The sequence below is a fragment of the Chelonus insularis genome, unplaced genomic scaffold (assembly GCF_013357705.1).
Source record: "Chelonus insularis isolate UGA/USDA-ARS -01 unplaced genomic scaffold, ASM1335770v1 contig_18_pilon, whole genome shotgun sequence".
NCBI lineage: Eukaryota > Metazoa > Arthropoda > Insecta > Hymenoptera > Braconidae > Chelonus > Chelonus insularis.
Genome location: NW_023276419.1, coordinates 353,917 through 375,617, shown reverse-complemented (window position 1 = coordinate 375,617; position 21,701 = coordinate 353,917). Strand labels below are relative to the sequence as shown.

The 21,701-nt window shown below is 29.7% G+C and overlaps 2 protein-coding genes across 5 annotated transcripts; both read right to left on the bottom strand.

Annotated features, from left to right (window-relative positions):
* Positions 1–4,775: 4,775 nt before the first annotated feature.
* mle (maleless) lies at positions 4,776–9,823 on the bottom strand. Of its 4 annotated transcripts, XM_035078962.1 has the most exons (4): positions 9,382–9,823; positions 8,800–9,301; positions 8,015–8,061; positions 4,776–7,956 (listed from the first exon to the last, which is right to left on the bottom strand). In XM_035078962.1, exons 1-4 carry the CDS (start codon positions 9,467–9,469, stop codon positions 4,928–4,930), a joined length of 3,666 nt encoding a protein of 1,221 aa, XP_034934853.1. In that variant the 5' UTR covers positions 9,470–9,823; the 3' UTR covers positions 4,776–4,927. The 4 variants fall into 4 exon arrangements, with proteins under 4 accessions (XP_034934853.1, XP_034934856.1, XP_034934854.1 ...); XM_035078965.1 differs by lacking the exon at positions 9,382–9,823 and having other exon boundaries at positions 4,777–7,956; positions 8,015–8,132; positions 8,800–8,938; XM_035078963.1 differs by lacking the exon at positions 9,382–9,823 and having other exon boundaries at positions 4,777–7,956; positions 8,015–8,132; positions 8,550–8,933.
* A 3,902-nt stretch (positions 9,824–13,725) lies between these two features.
* On the bottom strand, positions 13,726–17,819 carry Hsc70-5 (Heat shock protein 70 cognate 5). Its single transcript, XM_035078957.1, has 8 exons — positions 17,546–17,819; positions 16,756–16,814; positions 16,547–16,692; positions 16,362–16,485; positions 15,987–16,295; positions 15,171–15,790; positions 14,341–14,966; positions 13,726–14,221 (listed from the first exon to the last, which is right to left on the bottom strand). Exons 1-8 carry the CDS (start codon positions 17,633–17,635, stop codon positions 14,129–14,131), a joined length of 2,067 nt encoding a protein of 688 aa, XP_034934848.1. The 5' UTR covers positions 17,636–17,819; the 3' UTR covers positions 13,726–14,128.
* Positions 17,820–21,701: the final 3,882 nt, after the last annotated feature.

The following is a 21,701-nucleotide window of genomic DNA, read 5'->3' as shown; positions in this document are numbered from 1 at the left end:
ATTATATCTACTGGAATTACAGATTTTCGAAGTTTCGAATCTTCTTTAATTATCTTTGTACTTTTCTTCATTTCTTGGCCATCTCTAGGTCAGACTTTCTTCTTTTTTCCTTTTTTCTCCGCATATTTTCTGACGATCTTAATTTATATTATAAACTACTTTAGATGAGGTGATAAATGAAGGAGAAAATAAATGCTTGATGTGTGAGAGCTATAATATTGCCCTAAAATTTCGTCCATGTCAACATGCACTTTTATGCACTAATTGTTATGAGATGGTGGAAGCAATTTCAGAAGCAGAAGAGCAACCACTTCAATGTCCTACATGTAGGACAATTGTTCAAGAGGCAGAGCTTCAATAAATGAGAAGTTTTATTTTTTTTTTAATATTCTTTCGAGTCAATTTGATTATTTTGATTGAAAGATTCATTTTTTTGTTAAATGTAATTTTCAAACAAACGATAATTACGTTCTTGATGATGGCCATGTGCTAATGATAAACAAACATTATTACTATTTTAAGTAAAATTTCAATTTAATTTTTATTTTGACAAAAAGAATGAAGCAAAATTTTGTCTTTAACTTTTTATTTTATTGTTCGTTTGATTTGAAAAAATGCAATTTTTATTTCAGTTTCGATTTTATTTTTTATTAGATTTGATTAGTAAAGAAAAAAAAAATATGATTCATATTATGTTTGAAGTTAAATTTGATAATTTAAAATATAACTAAAAATTATTATGAAATGGAATATTTAATTTAACCTTTTTTCCAAAAAAATACAAAGTTAAATATTAATTAATATTAAATGTTAAGGTAAAAAAATTGGAGATTTATATTTTATAGTACTTTAAGTTTGATCTCATTATTTTCGAGAAAATGTATTTTTTCTGTGATTTTAAATAAAACATGTTTATTTTACTATATCTAATAAATTTCTTATGTTTAATGAATTTTTTTAAAGACTGAAATTAATTTTGTTTATAAATTCATACTTTTGATCGAGTATAAATAATTATTAACATTTTTACTTGATTGTAAATGATTGTAGAGTCACATTTATAAATTAATTAGATTTCATTATTTTATATTGTTTGAATTTAATGTTTATCATTTCGTTCAACAGTCAACTTAAGAAATTAGGACTGGTACATTATCTTGCGTCGGTATAGTAGAAAAAAATTCAACTAGTGTCATTGTTTTCTCATAGATGACAGTAATTGCACTGTTTTCAATCAAAAATTCAAAATGCTTATACAAAGAAAAGTCTTCTTTCTGGCTCATGTAATGGCATGCAATTCCTACTACATAAAGAAGGATGTTTAGACTTATAATCTAATGATAATAACATTTTTATCTTAATGTTAACGTAATTCAAGTGAAAAAAATTTGAAAACTTGTTTATGTTTATTAAAGAAGAGAATAATACTGACAGACATTATTTTTGAAGTTTTTCAACTTTTCAATAATTCAGTTTTCAAATTATTTTAGGCAAATATTTGACCCAAAAAATTAAAAAAAATATCAAATTAATGTAAGTACATAAATAATGAATGAATATAATAAATAAATATATTATTTACTATAATGAAGAAATTTTTTATACATAAATAAAAAAACAAATTTTTATAAATAAATGAAAAAATTACCAACTTTAAGAAATTGATGATTTTGTAGGTTTTTTTGTTCATCAAATAATTAATAAAATAATATTGAACAAGAAAACTACAATTTTTTTTATCGAAAATACGATTTTTTCATTCCGATAGTTATGTCCTTCTCTAGCGCGTGGTGCCGCCTATAGTGCTGTCTCGCTTAGATACACGGGACCACTAAAATGCGAAAAAATCATATAAAAAAAAATCAGCGCACTTTCGTTTTTGGGCACATTTTTTCTACAGGTCATTACGGATATTTTGACATTAGAAAATTAAAAATTGCCCTTTGTACAAAAATTTTCAAGACAAATGGAGCCAAGCCTCCTATATTGACTGGACTATTATTGGGGACGGGTGTCACGCTCCCTTAAAATGTACACTCGGCGTCATTAAGGCTGGGCTGAAGCAGAGAAGAGAGACGTAAATAGAATCACAATGCCGTGTTCCATTTGGGGATCACCCCAGATCACCCCAAACCACAAAGTTATCACCCCAACCGCCAGACGGCGATACTGTACATGTAAGCTTCTGTACCCCAAAGCCAAGTGGCGACAGTGTTCTTGGCACAGTCACGCCTACTTCCCTCCAAAGATGCGCACGCATAGAAAAAATGCTTCGCGGCAGAAAGAGCCAACTTGAATTCTCAGATTTTCCGAAATTCTTGGAAAGTTACAACTCAAAATTATCGATTGAATTCATTGCTTTAATTTATATATCAGTATATAAATTTGTTTGATTTTTTTCGAGAGTGCATACAGTGTATAAGTGATTGTGCATTGTGTACGCAAAAATGCCAGCTACAAATGTATGTGCATTTTTCAAATGCGAAAATGTGTCATCGAGGATGCCGCATCTCTCGTTTCATCGCTTTCCTAAAAACGAAAGGTAAGTTTTTAAATCACTTTTCATTATTGACAGCTTTCGTCTTAGTTCATTGATATATTAATCAATTGATATTAAAAAATATTTGTTTTTATATATAAATACTTCTTTGCGTATCTTCAACGACTTTATATATGCTAAAGAAAAGAATATTTTTGAAAATCAATTATAATTGATTAAAAAAAAACCAACTACCCTTTTATAAAAGGGTAGTTGGTTAGTTAGATATAAGTCGATCAACTTTTTAGTTGATATTTATTTTTTACAAATAATTCATTGCAGCATTTGAGTGTTATTATATCACGATTTTCTAAGTTTTTTGAATCGAGTTACTTTGATAAAAGTGAAAGTAGTAATATAGAGAGATTTTATAATCAATCAACTTTAATTAATGATATTATCAACCCTCTTTTTGTCTATAAATAATTTTTAAAATAATTGTAACGTTTCTACGGGACATGGGCTAAGCTGTTTTTTTCATTTAAACTTTTTTGTCCATCCCATGGTTTTCCCCAGTCTCCAATCTTTTAAGCTGCTTTAGATCAGTATTTGTACCAACCATTATGTTTATGTGTAACAATATACCTACAAAATGAGTTCGAATACATTTTTATGAATCATTTAAATTGTTTAGTTAATTATAGTTTTTCATATAATTTTAATGAAAAAAATAAATATCGATGTTATGAAAATGAATAATTGAACCATTGCATGATTAAAAATCAAGAAAGGTATAAAGTTGATAATATTAAAATATAAAGCAGATCGTCTAATAAATAATTATGACATATATAATTACAGTAATTTATAGTACAATAAATACCTATTGTTAAATTAAGAATTATTAATTCGATTGCAATTACCTTTTTTAACACTAATTGATATTCAAATGTAAATATATATAGTAATAAGGAAAATAAAAAAGTATCAAACCAATTATTATTGCTAAAATATGTAGTCCAATCAAATGAGGGAAATGGAATAATTTTGGTTTGTTGCGGCCAAAGTGATGATTTATAGATAACTAGATCGAAAATTTTGCGAGGAACACGATGGTGTAGGTCAAGAATGTTTGGCACGCATAGGGGGGGAGTAAATCGCGAAAAACCACCCCCCATCGCGAATTTCTCGATTTCTATCATAGATATGAAAAAATGTTTTAAATAAAAGTTGTTCAGAATTTAATTTTAATAAAAAAAGTACTGAACACTTTTTTTCATATCTATGATAGATAAAAAGTTATTCGCGACTGAAGCTTCACTAATGACGAAAGCTCCAGTCGCGTCTAAGAAAATTAATAAAAAATACTTAGCGCTATAAATATTACTTTGTGGCAATTTATTTCGAAAAATGAGATATTTAGGTATATTTTCAGAAAAAAAAATTTTTTTTTTATCAATTTTTTCATTATTTTTATGGACAATATATTATTTAAATCGTTCTCATTTTGGTTAAAGGTTTTAATATTTGGGCCCCCGAGCGCGCTTTTCCTCTTCTGGCGCTAACGGGTGCGACAGAGAGCAATACATATCTCTCTGCTTCACTCGCACTCACACAAAACTTCTGCGCACGCGCTGAGTATAGTAGAGCATAAGTGCGAGTGAAATGATCACTCGAACCGTAAGTGTGACAAAGACACTATACGGTGAGGGAAGAGGGGATGTTTTGGGCTCATGCTGGTTACTTCAGAAGTCTTTGCAAGCTCCAACTTTATCAGCGCGAGAATTTTTCTAGTATAGCTAGATCGACAGGAAATTTAATTCTCTATCGATCTATATATATGATTATTGGTCCTAAAATTGACATTTTTTAGGATCATTAGATAAAAAATCTGGGCATCATAGAATTTGATTGACAATCAGTAAGATTATACATTTAAAGATTTAAATTTAAAAGATTGTAAAAATGCCTTTGACTGACATCTTATTGGGGACGGATGTCACGCTCCCCTTCTATTTACGTCTCTCTTCTCTGGCTGAAGTCAGAAAGTTTTCTGGAGTTGACTTTACGCCCTCGCGTTGTGCGGCGAAAGGCCAAAGCTCGATATCAATTGAAGTGAAGTAGGTAACAAGGAAATAGAAATAGAACAGAAAATTTCTAACGCAGTGAGTATTATTCCAAAGTTTGAAATCCAAACTTTCTAGTAGTGATGTAACTTTATCTAATTTCTCGCTTTTGAATGTTAATAATAATCAAGTTGTGTAAATATTACATTAAAACAAAAAAAATTTCGTGAAATAAATAACATAATGTAAGTATTCAATTTATTCATTACTTCATCAACTATTAAATGATCAAAAAATTATTTGTTTTTGATAATTTCATTAAGAATTCAATATCAAGTATAGTATAATATTATATGAAAGATTGTAAACAAGTAATTATTTATTAATAATTGTTGTAACCTCCTCGTGAGTATCTACGTCCATGAAATCCTTGATTACTATTACCCCAGCCTCTACTTCCTCCATTAAAAGGTCCACCGCTTCTGCCTCGAAAAGGTCCGGGATGATTTCGTGAGAATTTAGAGAGTAAGTTATTGTCAAACCCAAAACTGTGTCTCTTAGGTGGTCTTCGAGATTGATAAACTCCTCCGGAAACAGGTTCCATACCGTATCTTCCCGCATTCATTCCACAAAGGGCTTTAATAGTAGCCAATACCTTTTCTTCAAGTGGACTAAGTTCGAGAATCTTTTCTGGTTCTTTGGCAGCTCGAACTACTAAGCTTTCTAAAGCAGGTCGAAGCGCTACAATAGCGGCTGCATGTTTTGGATCCATGTCCAAGTTAATCCAGTTATCTAGTCTCACGATACCATCAACAAACTCTACTTTGCGTGATCCGAACAGCAATAAATGAATAGGTGACACCATCGTCATTTGTTTACAAGTAACAGCACGTGTTCTGATTTTCTCACCAAAAACGAAAAATGGATAAGGGAAATTTTGTTCATAATTACTGCAGTTGACTGATGTTTTGTGGATCAAAGCAGCTTTGGATTCAGTTGTTAGTACCTTTCTCTTGTCTTTGTGATAGCAAACATTGGGATAAAGACCCATGCATAGAAGAGCTGTGATGGTATCTAACCGCATATCGGACCCAGCTTGATAATTAAGAGGTGTAGGACACAAAGTCTCTTCAGGAAAGCCCGCAGATTGGAGCAACTCTTGTAATTGATGCTTAGCTTCCCATGTGATCCTCAATGTTGGTAAACTAAGACCTTTAGCATCACAAAAATTTTCTCCAGCTTGTTCATCCTGCGCTCTCACATCTTCCCAACTTTGGAATGCATGAAGCATGGCCACGTGATCACTAAATCTAGCCCCAGCGAACCATTTCTGTTGTGAAGTAAGTCGTCGCATGTCAGGACTGAGGTTGTACACTTCAGGGAAGGTGGTGCTGTTAGCTGCCATGGTCGACAAAGCATCACCAACTCTAAACATGCAGCCAAGAATCATCATCTTTCCAAGTCGCGGTTCTATAGGTAGTCTTGCTAAAATCTTTCCCAAAGGTGTGAGCTCATCATTAGAATCAAGACACTTCATTTCTCTTAGCATCACTTCTGCTTCAATTACAGCATCAATTGGTGGAGGTTCAATTGCTTTGGATAAAAATTTTCCAATGCTTCCCAAACGCAGCAGTTTTATACTCAAAGCCAACTCATGCAAAGGAGTTCTGAAAATTTCTGGAGTCATATGTTGGTCCATTTTATTGAATCTCGCTTTGGAACAAAGATGAAAACAAAATCCAGGTTTCACTCTACCAGCACGGCCCATTCGTTGCTCTAAATTTGTCTTAGATGCCCACACTGTGGCATAGTTCGTCATGTTGTTGTGAGAAGTAAAAAGCTTCATCTTTGCTTTACAGGAATCAATAACGTAAACAATGTCATTGATGGTGATAGAGGTCTCTGCAATATTTGTGGATAAAATGATCTTTGTTACTCCTGGCGCAACAGACTCAAATACCTTGCGTTGATCTTCTCTGGGTAATTGAGAGTGAAGAGGAATGATGACATATTGTGAACTTCCAAAAACTGGATGTTGTTGAAGATGTCTCATGAGTGCAAAAATCAAATTCCAACCTGTCAGAAAAATTAAAACTGCACCAGGAATTTGCTGGTTTTTAATATACTCCAACAAAGCCACGATAAGTTCAAAGCTTGTTTCTTTTTCCGACATCTGTGCCATCGCGTTTTTAGTTCTTTCACTGTATTCTGTGCTAATAATGCGATTTAGATTCTCTTCAGGTTCTGTATCAGGCAAGTCTTCGTCTCTGTTTTTCCTTTTTTTCGAGTCTACTGGAGGAACAAATTTCGTTAGATGAATACAATCTTCAAGGAAATACTGTTGCACTGGAAAAGACCTTCCTGGAACTTCAATGACAGGACATTTATTAAAATAATCACTGAATAAAGTTGTGTCTATCGTAGCAGACATTAAGATAACTCTCAAATCTGGGTAAACGTGAACCATATCTCGGAGGAGAACCATAATGAAGTCAGAGTTGACGTCTCTTTCATGGATTTCATCAACTATGACGTGAGAGACACCTCTCAAGCCACCTTCTAACTTTCTCAACAGGACACCAACAGTACAAAAGAGAATACTTCCGTAAGGACGCGGCAGAAGAGATTCAAATCTCACAGAATATCCAACACTTTGTCCCAGATTTTCACATCTTTCAGCTGCAACACGGTCAGCAACAGAAATGGCTGAAATTCTCCTAGGTTGAGTTACAACAATGCTGCATTCAGCTCCTTGTCTAGAGTTGATATAGTCATCAAGAATAAACTGACATACTTGAGTAGTTTTTCCACATCCAGTGTTTCCTCGGATGATGATAATTGGATTGTCATGGATTGCCTGCATGATTTCACCCTTCTTCGCATATACTGGTAAGTTCATTCTTTCTTTCATGCTTTGTTGAAGCTGTTGATCTTGCTGAAGTCTCTCACGTTGCTGTAATACCATCTCCTGGGATAATTTCTCTAATGATGTTGTAGCCAAAGGACCTTCGTCAATGTTGCATCCAATCCAAGGATTCCAGTTGGCCTGTGGTGGAGACCAAGAAACAACTCCGGTCGGTTGAGGTACTGAAGAAATGAAGTCATCAAGAACATGATCTGTTATCAAAGACATTCCGAGGGCTTTTTGATCTGGAGTATCTATTTTTACTTCAGCGGTATTAACATTAACTGGTTTTATTTCTAGAGATTCTAAAAGTTCCTCCACTTCACTTGCTAATTCTGGTGAAATTTTAACAGAGTATGATTTCATTTGTTCAGCATCTTTTGGCTTTTTTAATGTTCCAGAGAATGCTTCAATCACTCCCAAGTGATACAGTTGACGAACAATGGATAAAGCACAGCTCTTTGATGCAGATTGCTTATTTGATCCAGTTTCATGTCCAGTTATATCTGAAATAGTAATATGAGGAATTATTTTGAGCTAAGTAATTGGAAAATTAATACTTACTCCTGCCTAACTGTTTCACATATATCGTCATTTCCGCAACGAAACTCCTGAGAAAACGATAGAATATCTGTTCTGATTATTTTTTTCCAACGTTGTTGTTGAGAAATTGGATATTTAACTGAGAAAAAATAATAATTTGATCAATATTAAACAACAAATGTTTCGAACAAAACTTGTTAATCTTCATATTTTACACTAGAAAATGGTCTTAAAAGTTATCCTCTATTGCTCATTGTTTAGCTATAAAATGATAATTTTAACAATTTTCCAATCTTTATTACTATTTTACAACTAAACTATAAGAGATAGAAGATAAAATCTTGACATCTCTTTTGTATAAAATTTGAAGATCTACAATTTTTGTTCGAAACGTTTTTTTAAACTTTGTATAGTTTACATGATGTTTATAAAAAATTACACAATACTTGCACTACTCAAAATATAACTATTGCTAACATTTAAAAGTAAAATGAGATCAAACAAAGTTTTCATTATTTTTTCTCAGAAAGTTAAGACAAGAAAACAAAAAACTTACCGATAAATTTGATCCAAGACCACCTTGAAGTACACAAACGATCAATCCAAAGGCACCAATGCTAATATTGAATCATTTTCAATAAGAGCTTTGGTTAATATCAAACTTCTATACGAGATAATTCATGTGTACTAGACGTATTCATGAATTAGCATTAATGTGGGTTATCATTCTGGTGTACTCCAAAGTGAACTTTTCACCAACACAATACTTTTTGAAATGAAACAAAGATAGATTTCCTTCATCGTACCTAGTATGATCTGGACCAACAGGAGTATACTTATAATCAGTATTGATCTTATTACTTTGCATAAATTGATGTAACTTTGATTTAGCATTTTCAATAGTCCAGTTTCCATGAATACTAGAATTAACATCAACATCTTCAGCTTCTTCGACTTTTTTTTGTTCAGCTATTCGATCGATATAAGTGTAATTGTCTCTTCCACGGTCGTTGTATGGTCTATAAGCTTGTCCGATGTCATTGGGACCAAGTCCATCCTGGAATACTGATTTTTGAGGAGTACTAGGTACCCCTATATCCGGAGGGGCACTTTCGGTAGGCTCTTGAACTGTTGATACATCAGTTGGTACGTCATTGGCATTTACATGACCTGTGCGTACTAAATAACTAATAAAGTCTTTTGATGCATTCCCTTGAGATTCTTTTTTTGTTGTAGAGTTTCCTGCTCCAACGTAATCAAAACCTGTCACTCGAAGTTCACAGAGAAATCGCTGACGATGTTTTGGCCCTGAATATTATTTGAAATGAACATAAGATTATAATGCCATTAGTTTTGCATACAAGTATTGGTAAATATTTTATACTAACCTGTAGGTCGCACTTCAAACAATGGCTCCTTGCCATTCTTTGCACACCACTGATGTAAAAATGATTTTGCATCACCCATTGTTATCATGAAACTAAGTCAAGTACTTTATTAAGTTAATTTTACTCAAGCTCACGTCAATTGTTATTGATTTTTGACATCAATGAACTTGTCACATTTATTTTGTTAAAATGCTTGATTAACACATCCAAGATGGCTACTGTACTCAATACAAGATAAGTGCGTTGATTTCAGAGAGAATATTTGGAAATTTATGATGTTTACGCGCAGACTAAACATCGGTGTTAACAAAAGTTTGTTAAAACGTTTACGCGCAACCCAGATTTTACGCCAGCGACAGAGAAGAGAGACCAGTATAAAAGTTCGAGAGCCAGGGAGAATATAATAAGGAGGCCGAGCTCAGGGATAGGATTTTGGTACTAAAAGTAGAGTTGGTGGATAGTTCTCCTAAATTCTACGGGCAGCGCTGATGTCAAGAAGCGTCAGAAAAATTGAAACAAGTGGGAGAATAGAAAAAGAGAGAGGGATAAGAAAATTAAAGCGCGACAGTGGTAGATCCGCCCACATCAGTTGAGGCCAGACAGCCTAGAGAAGAAGGTATAGAAAACATGCTTTTTCACCTTCTAAAATCTGTATCTTTTTTCAATATCAATATTAAGAAATAAAAATTGGCAGACTAATAGGGAATAGTCTGATCTATGATCCTGTCCGATTAAAATGATTGAAAACCGTGAATCGACCTCGCGGGCAATTATGAGAGCATCAATTTTAGAGAAGAAGGTACAGAAACCATGCTTTTTCACCTTCTAAAATCTGCAGCGAGGTCGATTCACGGTTTTGAATGATTTTTATCAGACAGGGTCATAGATCAGACTGTTCTCTATTAGTCTGCCAATTTTTATTCCTTAATATCGATATTGAAGAAAGTTACAGATTCTAGAAGCTACAAAAAGCATGTTTTCTGTACCTTCTTCTCTAAAATTGATGCTCTCATAATCGCCCGCGAGGTCGATTCACGGTTTTTAATTATTTTAGTTGGGCAGGATTACAGATCAGACTGTTCTTTATTAGTCTGCCAATTTTTATTCCTACAGTTCTTCAATAGACGATTATTGTTAATTAAATTGATGAGTTGGGAATTTTTTCAAAAGAGCGTCTGCTTCAAAAGTACAGCAAGACAGAATGGCTGGACGCTAAAAGGTCAAAGCAGCGCTCGCTATCTGTCCCTTTAGATATTCAAAATAGTCATAGAAATGTATTTTTTTTCTTTATTAACAACTACAAATGTTCAATAGTCGAGTATTGTTAATTTAATCGATGAGTTCGGAATTTTTTCATAAGAGCGTCTCCTCCAAAATTACAGCGAGACGAAAAGCTGGACGCTAAAAGGTCAAATCAGCGTTCACTAACTGTCCCTTCCAATATTCAATATAGTCATTAAAATTCCATTTTTTTTATTGATGTTCGCAATCGTCAATTTCTTGTTTTTCTTAAATTACTTTTCTGAACAATTTTTTTTTCTACGCAGGGAGTTGATTTCAGATTATTTTGTATTCAATTCAATTCTATTATTTTTTTATTTTGCTTCGAGTTCGGTCCCTCAGAGGGAACCACTTTCTGTCTTCATGCTCCTCCTCCTCTCAATTATGATGCTCCGCCTTATATGCCCTCTCTTCTTTTTTATTTCGACGCTTCCTGATGCCAGCGCCGCTTGTTGCGTTTCTGTGTACTACCCCATATGTCCATATATCTAATACTCCTATATTGCTAGTTCCCGTAAGTGGGCGCGTGGCCTATGAAGTGAGACAGAAAATGAATATTTCTGTCTCTTTCTTTTCATTTGAACTGTTGTGCGCAAGCGCCACTACCGTAGAGGGAGAATTGGCAATTGGAGAAGGGCAAGTCACCTCTCTTTCAAAACTTAAAAGTAAGTTATGGTAAATTGAATTTTGTATGCTTTTTAGCTTAGCGGTAAAGCTCCCGACTCCGGCAGTGAGTCTCGGGTGTTCAAATCTCTTCATTCTTTTCTTTTCTCTATTATTATTATTATTATTATTATTAGTAGAATAACTTCAATTAATAATTGTTTAAACATATATAATAATTAAATCATTTATATATAATAATTTAATATCTAATTTCAAAGGTATATCTATATATTATTTCTTTGTAAATAAATTTATAATAAATAAAATAATCTAAAGTTGTAAGAACAAATTAATTTTTATTGTTCAATAATCCTAATTCAATTCGATGACTATAAATAATATTTTTAAATACCAGTACAAATTAACTTGTTTTATAAAAATTACAATTGAAAGTATTTGGAGAATTAAAATTTTAAAGTCTTTTCCCCAAGCTGCCCCAACTCCTTGAGTTTGACTCAACATCCACAGTAATAAAATAACATGTAATAAATGCAAAAAATAATAATTAAGTCAATTATTGTTCCTTTAAATTATTATTTTTGTATTAGATTTTACAAACTACATACTAATCACTTTTGTACATCACCACAATAGTTAACATTGCTCTCCTATTTTTTAATTATATATAAATGTGATGATGATAAATAAATAATCATGATCATTAATTTAAAAAATATTTTTTTTTCCTGTTTATATTTTTATGACAATTATTAATCACTAAATACAATTAAAATGTGATAATGATAATTATAAATAGTATACAAGCTATTGGGTTTTAAATATCTTTATTTAATAATTTAAAAGTTTACTTTCTAACAAATGTAGCATTAATGAGCTCTGAAATTAATTTTCAACAATTTACAAATAGGAATGTTTTTTTTCTTTGTTAATGAAAAAAGATTTTATTTTATTTTTTTAAAATGAAGTTTGCATATTCTACTTCTTATAAGCAGCTTCATTCAAATGAACAACATATTTGAAACAGGCATTTTAGAAAAAATGGGGAATTGATAAGTAATGAAGTCAATTAAAATATATAAAAAATTGGATGTAGTATGTAAAACAGACGCTATTTTATATGTAAAACAGACGCTATTCTATTTGCAAAGGATGCTATCTCATTCCTTGTACAAATTAAAATGCTATCTAATGCGCACACTCCATTCACGATCATGCGCACAAGTCGCAGCGTATAATAAGTGAGACAAACGCATATATGTCTGCACCGTAATGCTTAAGTCTCCCTCCCTATACCGACTAGCAATGTAGGAGTATTACATATATGTACTACCCTACAACTCTACTTTTTGATACAGTACCGGACATAAATGCTATGTGATTTTCTATAGGACAGTATAGGGAAATTGCATGTATAACCTTCAAAAAATTAAACAGCATTTATGTCCGGTACTGTACTTATTTCAAAGAATACAGTATTCTTTGCTTATTTTGCCTACTTCCCCAACGTCAGTGCGGTTTCCTTATTATATTCTCCATGGTCCGGATTTTTAACCCAGGATTGGACTTCTATGCTAGTCTCTCTTCTCTGTACAGAAGTATTGTTTTGCAATAGAAAGCATCAAGATAAGTTACATCAGTATCAAGGTCTCATTTTAAAATATCTACAGCACAATCATAGAAATTTATACACTTGTAGAGTGTTAATAATTGAAGTTTTGCTTCTAAAAGTTGAGATAAAAACTTTGTGACATCCTACCCAACACTTAACATATTGCAACCAAACGACAACTAGACTACAATTTTTACTGTTTATCATAGGTTCTAATACTTTTATAGACCAAGAGTATTCTTTTCTATTCATCACAGCTTCTGCGACGTCAAAAAATAAATCTCCAGAAGCATTTAGATGTTCTTTTTTAAAAAACTAGTTGATTAAACCATTTACTTTGTCTACATTATTTACTTCTATGACGGAAACAAGACCGTTGGCTTTCAAATCAAAAACTACATCATTCGGAATAATACAATATTCAATAATGATTCCTGAATAATCAGTGAAAGCTATGGAATCGATGAATTTTGTTTTTTTAACGGAAAATTGATGATATTTTACACTAATACTATTTAGTGTAACGTGATAAAATATGAAGACATCTGGTGAATTGTTTCGAAGTAATCAATAATTTATTGTCAATTAATCTCAACTGACAAATCAAGAACACAAACCTTGCTTTTTAACTTGAAATAACGATTAGTCAGAATAAAGTTTTATTTGCTGTTTATTTATCTTTTAGAAATTTTCATTAAGTATAATATATATATATATATTGTATATATATACACAATGTACATAATTGTTATTTCTGTTAAAATATTATTTTCTGAATATAAATGTATTTATTCTTTGTCTGCTTACTTATAAATAAAATGATTATCCAACGTAAAATAGCATTTTATTGGTGACCATTTTTCATAATAAAAAGAAAATTTATTTTTCTATTTTCTTGGTCTTATTGATAATCGTATTATATCATCATCTACACTAAGTCTTATGCGTTCATTATCCAAACATTATATTTACGACTTAATATTAACAATTAACGAACTTAATTATTTCGTTTCACTAGATTCATTCAAGTACAAAAAGAAACTACAAATTATGTAAATTAGCAATACAAGAAAATAGGAAATATTTTCCCTTTCGGCTTATTTTTTTGTTTATTTTTTTTTATTTAAAAAAGAAAAGAGAAATAAAAAACTTAACGAGAGAATGTACGGATTTTTATGCCATTTTTTTAACATTATTTTTATATAAATTTCTAATGTAATAATTCAATATTTAATTCTTCTCCTCCTTCTTTTGTTCTCCCTGTTGTTCACTAGCATCTTGTTGTTGTGAGCCTTGATTCTGTCCTTCACGTTCTGCTGCCATCTAATAATTTGGAACAAAAAAATTATTAATAAATATTTATTATTAAATATAATAGTATAATAAAAATTAGAGTTGGTTTTCATCGAAAAATGAACTAAACGGCTGTCAAAATGACTTACTTTTTTGTATGCCATTTCGAATAATTTCAAACTAGCTTGTTGTAATTCATTTGTTTGTTTCTTGATTTCTTCTGGGTCCATTTCATCTTTTCTTAGTAATGTGTCCTTAACTTTACTAATTAAATCCCTTAATTTGTCACACTCTTCTTGTGGTAACTGTGCTTTAAATTCTTCCATTTTAGCTTCAGTATCATGAACAATACCTTCAGCTTGATTAACAGCTTCGACACGATCTTTTTTTATTCTATCTTCTTTGGCATACTGTTCAGCATTCTTCACCATATTTTCTATCTCATCCTTACTTAATCCACCACTCGATTGAATAACAATCTGCTGTTCTTTACCAGTTCCCTTGTCTCTAGCTGATACATGGACAATTCCGTTGGCATCGATATCAAAAGTGACTTCGATTTGAGGAACTCCTCGTGGTGCTGGTGGAATTCCTACTAGAGTAAACTGTCCTAAAAGTTTATTGTCTGACGCCATTTCACGTTCTCCTTGATGGACTTTGATTTCTACTTGAGTCTGGCCATCAGCTGCGGTGGAAAATACTTGACTCTTTTTGGTTGGAATTGTTGTATTTCTAGAGATTAAACGTGTAAAGACACCACCAAGAGTTTCAATACCTGAAAAAAAATTTTTTTAAAAAACCCTGTCCACAATTGTTCGCAAAAAGAAAGAATTATTATTTAAAAAATTGACATTTTTCCTCAGTTATCTCGATATTCATCTTTTAAGCTCAGAGAGAAGATTAGAATTTTACAAACATCATTGATAAAAAAATATTCGAGTGGTAGTTTAAATAGATGGATTAATTATTGATACTCTACCAAGTGATAATGGTGTGACATCAAGTAATAGAACATCTGTAACATCTCCAGCCAAAACGCCACCTTGAATAGCAGCGCCAACAGCTACAGCTTCATCAGGATTAACAGCTCTCGATGGCTGTCTACCAAAAATTTCTTGAACCGTTGCTTGTACTTTCGGTACACGTGTCATACCACCGACTAACAAAACTTCTCCAATATCACTCTTCGATACTTCAGCATCAGAAAGAGCTTTTTGACATGGTTGGACAGTTCTTTTGATTAAATCACCAACTAAACTTTCAAATTTACTGCGTGACAATTTCAAGTTTAGATGTTTCGGTCCACCAGCATCCATCGTTAGATAAGGTAAATTGATGTCAGTTTGAAGTGAACTTGATAATTCAATTTTAGCTTTTTCCGATGCTTCCTTAAGACGTTGCATAGCCATCGTGTCTTTGGTCACATCGATTCCTTGATCTTTTTTGAACTCAGAAGCAAGATAATTTACTAGAGCATTATCAAAATCTTCACCTCCTAAGAACGTGTCTCCGTTAGTTGATTTAACCTCAAAAACACCTTTTTGTATCTCGAGAATTGAAATATCGAAGGTACCACCTCCTAAATCATAGACGGCGATGCTAAAAAAATATCAATCATTGATCAAAATTAATTTTATGTTCAATTGTTGTAAATTATATTAATTTAATAACTCGAATAATCAGAAAAAATATATTCAACATGATTTTCATCACTTCAGAGACGAAAAATAATCAACATCATGATAAAAATAGGATTTAAGAATAAGATAAATTCATTTTCAAAAAATATATTCACATTTTATCGTCAGTTTTATCCATGCCATACGCTAACGCAGCTGCTGTGGGTTCATTGATGACTCTCAAAACATTCAAACCAGCAATTTGACCAGCATCTTTGGTGGCCTGTCGTTGAGAATCATTGAAATAAGCTGGTACAGTAATAACAGCATTTTTTGCTGGAGTATTTAAATACGCTTCTGCTGTTTCCTTCATTTTCATCAGAATAAAAGCTCCTATTTGACTTGGAGAGTACATTTTTCCATCACCACCTTGCACCCATGCATCACCATTCGACGCTTTCACTATTTTATATGACACAGTTTTCCTAAAAAATATTATAATTAATAAAAATGAATAAAATTTTATATTAATATGTTAATAAATTAATTACATTTCTCTCTTGACTTCAGCATCATCAAATCGTCGACCAATTAATCGTTTTGTGGCGTAAAATGTATTAGAAGCATTGGTAACAGCTTGTCTTTTAGCGGGCATACCAACAAGTCGTTCACCCTCTTAAGGAACATTATTAATTAGTTTTGTTTTTTCCAAATCAATGAATAGTTTTATATATACCTTTTGTAAAAGCAACATAAGATGGTGTAGTTCTTGATCCTTCGGCATTTTCAATAACCTTAGCTTGTTTTCCTTCCATAACCGCAACACATGAAAATGTTGTTCCCAAGTCGATACCAATGACTGCACCTTTGACACCATCAGACCTAACCAGAGTGATAAATCAATTCGAATAAATTTTTAGATGAGTTTTAATTTGAATAACTTACTTGTATCGATATTGAATTTCATGTTGTCTTTGCGGTACGTATAACGTTGGTGCGATAGACTGAAAAATAAATCAATATCTTTATATATTTATGATTAATTACATAAAATAACTGAAATTACACATTAATTTCGAACTTTAATTGAGGACATAATTGAATGAAGTATTTAAAATAACATATTACGCGAGAAGATGCAATCCTAACCTAGGAAAATTGAATGAGAAGATTCATTATTAGTTATAAAAAATAAATAAATAAATAAAACAATCTGTATAATCAGTATCTAATGTGATAATAGTTGGGAAAAAAAAAAAACAAAAAACTATAATTGAATCTTATGGAATTGATTTGCTAGTTAATAATAAGCTCTTTGGTGTATGCCATTTTTTAATTTTAGAGTAATTTAAATAATTTCAGATAGTATAAAATTATTATTTTAATAAAACAAAGAATAAATAGCATTTTATTTATGAACAGTAAAAATAGATAACCTAAAATAATTTATTTAATAATAACTTAATATTTGAACAATAAAATACTATAATTATTTTAGCATACGTTAAATGCATCATAAAAATTAATAAATTCATTATTTAGACATAAAAAAAGTTATTTATTTAAAAAAATTAATAAAAAATAAAATAACTTATATTTCTATAAATATAATGAAACATGGAGTTGTTGTATATACATATTTAAAGTAAAAATGGATAGGAAATGATTAAAAGTGTATAATTAATGGTGATTGTTGTAAAATAATATCTATTTTTAAAGAATTAAATGTACTCACGTTTCTGAGGATTGTACTAAAATGTCGTCGTTTAGCGTCATGACTTACTCCCATACATCTTTGTGACAATAATCTTGACACAGCCAACATTTTGAATATTCTTGTACTCCAATTAATTGTTTATCGATTGTGTCTGTCAAAAAACTTGATAATTACTTCTTTTATTTGATTCGGCAACTCTAAAGAACTCGTGTTACACGAAAATTCAGCAACTACGCCGGAAACGCTGTTTCTACGTTCGTTCTCACGTGTATGATGCAATGGTTAGCTTAAATACTTGATACACCGTGGTTTAATACGCATGTCACAAATGGAAGACACTCTGGGGCCAATAGAATTGTTTTTAGTATTGAATTAACCAATTGTAAGTCACTTTTTGTCACGTGTTTTTCAAGAGAAAAGAGCAATGCATAGAAACATCCGGAAACTTCTGTGAAACTGTCGAGTCGAAAAAAATCTAAATTTTTAATTAATTAACATTTTGACATTTAATTATTTTGATTATTAAAAAAAAATTTAATTACTTTCCGAAAGAAGAGTAAAAAATATGATTAAATAAAAGACGGACATATTTATGAGTTTTCAATTAAATATTATACGTAGAGCGGGAATGTTGTTGAATTTAAATATCATTTTTCGTGCTAATTTTAGAAAAACTACGATAATAAAATCACAGTATTATTATGATTACAATTGTTATTATTATTATTATTGTTATTATTATTATTTTGCTATTTGTCAAATGTATCTGGCCAGGGATCCGAGGGCTCCGACCCACCTGAGGATGACCGCTTTCTGCATACAAGTCGCAAGAATAACCGTAAATATTTTTACAGTTTTATTGTGCAAATTTGAAACTAATATAATTTTAAATTTTCACCACTAAATATAAAAAAGAAAAGACAATAAGAAAAGTGATTGACACAATAATGAAATAAATCACGAAAAAAATTTTTTTTTATTATTTTTATTTTTTACTAACAATTAAAAATTTCCTATGACTTACTTGTGAATTTTTTTTTATTATTTTCATTTTTTTTTATCTTTTAATTTAATAATGAATATGAATATTCCATCTTCATTTCACCATAGTTGCTTTAAATTATCACCATGTATATCATTGTAAAATATTTTAATTTTTATAAATATAAAAAATGATAATAACTAATTTCAATAGATTTCATTGACAATAATATTCAAAAAAATATTAACATTTAGTGTTGATTTTATTCAACTATACTCGTGTCTTTTGCTCTTTTTTCTTTTCTCAATTGTTACAATCATTATATTTATTAATTTATAATAATAATGATGAAAAAAAAAAATAATATTAATAATTTTATACAATTTTCTTTATTTGCATTTTTCATGTTTTTATGTTTAGTTAACTTTTTATCATACACATGATATTTCAAATAAATCAATCCCAAATAAAATTTGACCAATAAATCATAAAGCAACATCGTTTATCCATTAAGATGACTCGATGTATTGATGAAAAAATGATAGTCAAATAATAATGATAATAATAACTATATAATTTTTTAAGTTAAATTTTCTTCAATAATTATTTTATTCTTTAATTTAAATATAATTTAAAATGTAAAGAAAATTAAATATTGTTTAATTTAACAAATAAATTAATTTTTTTAGTAAATAAATCTAATAATGATAATGATAATAATAATAATAATAATAATAATAATAATAATAATAATAATAATAATAATAATAATAATAATAATAATAACCATTGTGTAATTTGGAATTAAGTTTGTAGTTTGTATAATAATTCATTGTGAAATTTAATCACGACATTCAGTCATTTAGCATTCACATTCAACATGCATTTACAAACTTACTTAACTTTTATTTTTTTCATTTATGTGTTATTTATATTCACGGTTCTTTTAGTTGATTGATTTTTAGTTATTATTTAGTTGGAAAGTTTGGGGGGGAGGGGAGAGGGGAATTGAAAATTCTACCCTAAAAATTTGAACATTTACATATCATGTAATTACATATTACACCTTCAATTGGTTTTTTTATGTTTATCTTATTAAATTACATTAAAAATTACATATTACACATTATATCATACTTAATATTTATAATTAATTAATTAATTTTCTAACGAATTTACTTCTGTTTTCAATTATACACGCTTTTAATTATTTTGTTTTCTATTTTCAGTAATAATAAAATAATAATACTAATATTTAATAATAATCGTAATTTTTTTTCTAAATGATACAATTTACAATGATTTGTCGATTTAATTTTAAATAATTAACAATTGTAATGACAATGATAATAATAATATTTGTTTTTCGTTCAATCATTATTTAGTTGCTTTCAATTAATTAATTAATTATTATATCGATAATCAATACTGTTGACGGATAGAGATTCATTCACAGCTGGAGCAAGAGCAATTAGACATATTCTTTATTCAATTTATTTATCAATTAATTATTTTATTTATTTATCATCTGTTATTCATTCATTCATTAAACTTCATATTTTCTTGTTTGAAATTTTATTCTCATACTTGTCAATTAGTTACTCATTCTACCATTTATTACCTCATTGTATAACTTTTATCTATTTATTTATTACAGATTTTAACTTTTTTTTTCACTTCAAAACTGCCGTGTTTAACTTCACTTTCATTACATTCATTATATATTTTTTCATTTTTGACCTCTTAATATACTGATTGTTTTTATTATTTACTGTTGTTTATTTTCCTAATGATTTACTATTTTTTTTTCTTTTCTCAATTTTTTCATATTGATTTCATTTATTTCCTCTTCCTCTTCTTCAATTTTCATTAATTGTACTTTTCTTTTTTTCATTTGCAGTTGATCGAATCCTGTTCTTTTTTTTTTATTTTCCTTTTATAAATATTCATTTGGTCTCTATTTGCATCACAACTTTTATGTATAATAATTCGGTGACTTTCTGCCTATTATTTTGTAAAGTTACAAAATATTTTTTTATATACCAACTGACAGTAAAATTAAATAGTAATCTATGGCTTTGCATTACCGACAGCATCTTAAATTTTTAAATAATTTTTATATATAAAAAAATAAAATAAACATGTATTTATTCAAAAAATCATTTGTACTCTCATCATAAATTTCATTATTATGAATCAATAAACTTTTGCATTCTTATTTGATTATTTCGTCATTTGTTGTTTAATTGTGTTAATAAATATCTTTTTTATTTTTTAATCGAATGTAGATTCAAAAACATACCAACTTATAAATCTGAATGTGTACACAATTATTTAATAACTGTAAAAATATTTATAGTTTTTTAGGTGAATTTCTTAATTGAAGAGATAAAAGAAAGAATGATAAATAAATTAAATTAAAAAAATTTGATGAGCAAAACAGCAGATTTGCAACACTGAAAAATTAAAAGTAATATGAAATATTTTTTTAAAATTTCTCTTTGAATATCATACACAATTAAGACCTTTTTTTAAATATTTCCACGTTGATTTAAAAAATAATCTAGTCGTTGTAAATACAACAATTGTTGTAACATATTCTGTATCGGATCTTGTTGTTGTTGTTGTTGTTGTTGTTGTTGTTGTTGTTGTTGTTGTTGTTGTTGATGTGGCAGATTCATTAAAACATGATTGTTGTTATCATTAGTAATATTATCATTATTACTATTATCATTATGATTTTTATTAATATTTATTATATTATTACGATTATTATTATTATTATTATTATTATTATTATTATTATTAATATTATTATTACTATTATTATAACTATTACTATTACTATTAATATTATCATTATTGTTATCAATAGTATTATTACCATTATCATTAACACTATTATTTTTTTTCATTAATTGTTTATCAACAATTGGCGATTGTTTCTTTTGATATTGTTCTTGTGAGTTATCAACGATCGGTAGAATTGATTTTACAAAATCATTATTGCCGACAGAATTGGTATTATCATTATTAATATTATGAATTTTTTTATTAATATCACTATTATTTGTTAAATTCTGTCGGTAATGCAGACTGTTAATACTCAAAATATTATCAACCGTTGTTAACATTGTTGATGAATCTGGAACAATTGATAATACCGATGGAGTAGCAGTTTCTGTCGGTAAT

Coding starts and splice junctions, on each gene's coding strand:
- mle (XM_035078962.1), bottom strand. CDS start 9,469: ATGATAACAATGGGTGATGCAAAATCATTTTTACATCAGTGGTGTGCA. Junction 9,302..9,381: donor GTTTGAAGTGCGACCTACAG/GTTAGTATAAAA, acceptor AATAATATTCAG/GGCCAAAACATCGTCAGCGA. Junction 7,957..8,014: donor TGTGAAACAGTTAGGCAGGA/GTAAGTATTAAT, acceptor TTACTATTTCAG/ATATAACTGGACATGAAACT.
- Hsc70-5 (XM_035078957.1), bottom strand. CDS start 17,635: ATGTTGGCTGTGTCAAGATTATTGTCACAAAGATGTATGGGAGTAAGT. Junction 15,791..15,986: donor GATAAAACTGACGATAAAAT/GTGAATATATTT, acceptor ATATTTTTTTAG/CATCGCCGTCTATGATTTAG. Junction 14,967..15,170: donor TGTCACACCATTATCACTTG/GTAGAGTATCAA, acceptor ATTTTTTTTCAG/GTATTGAAACTCTTGGTGGT.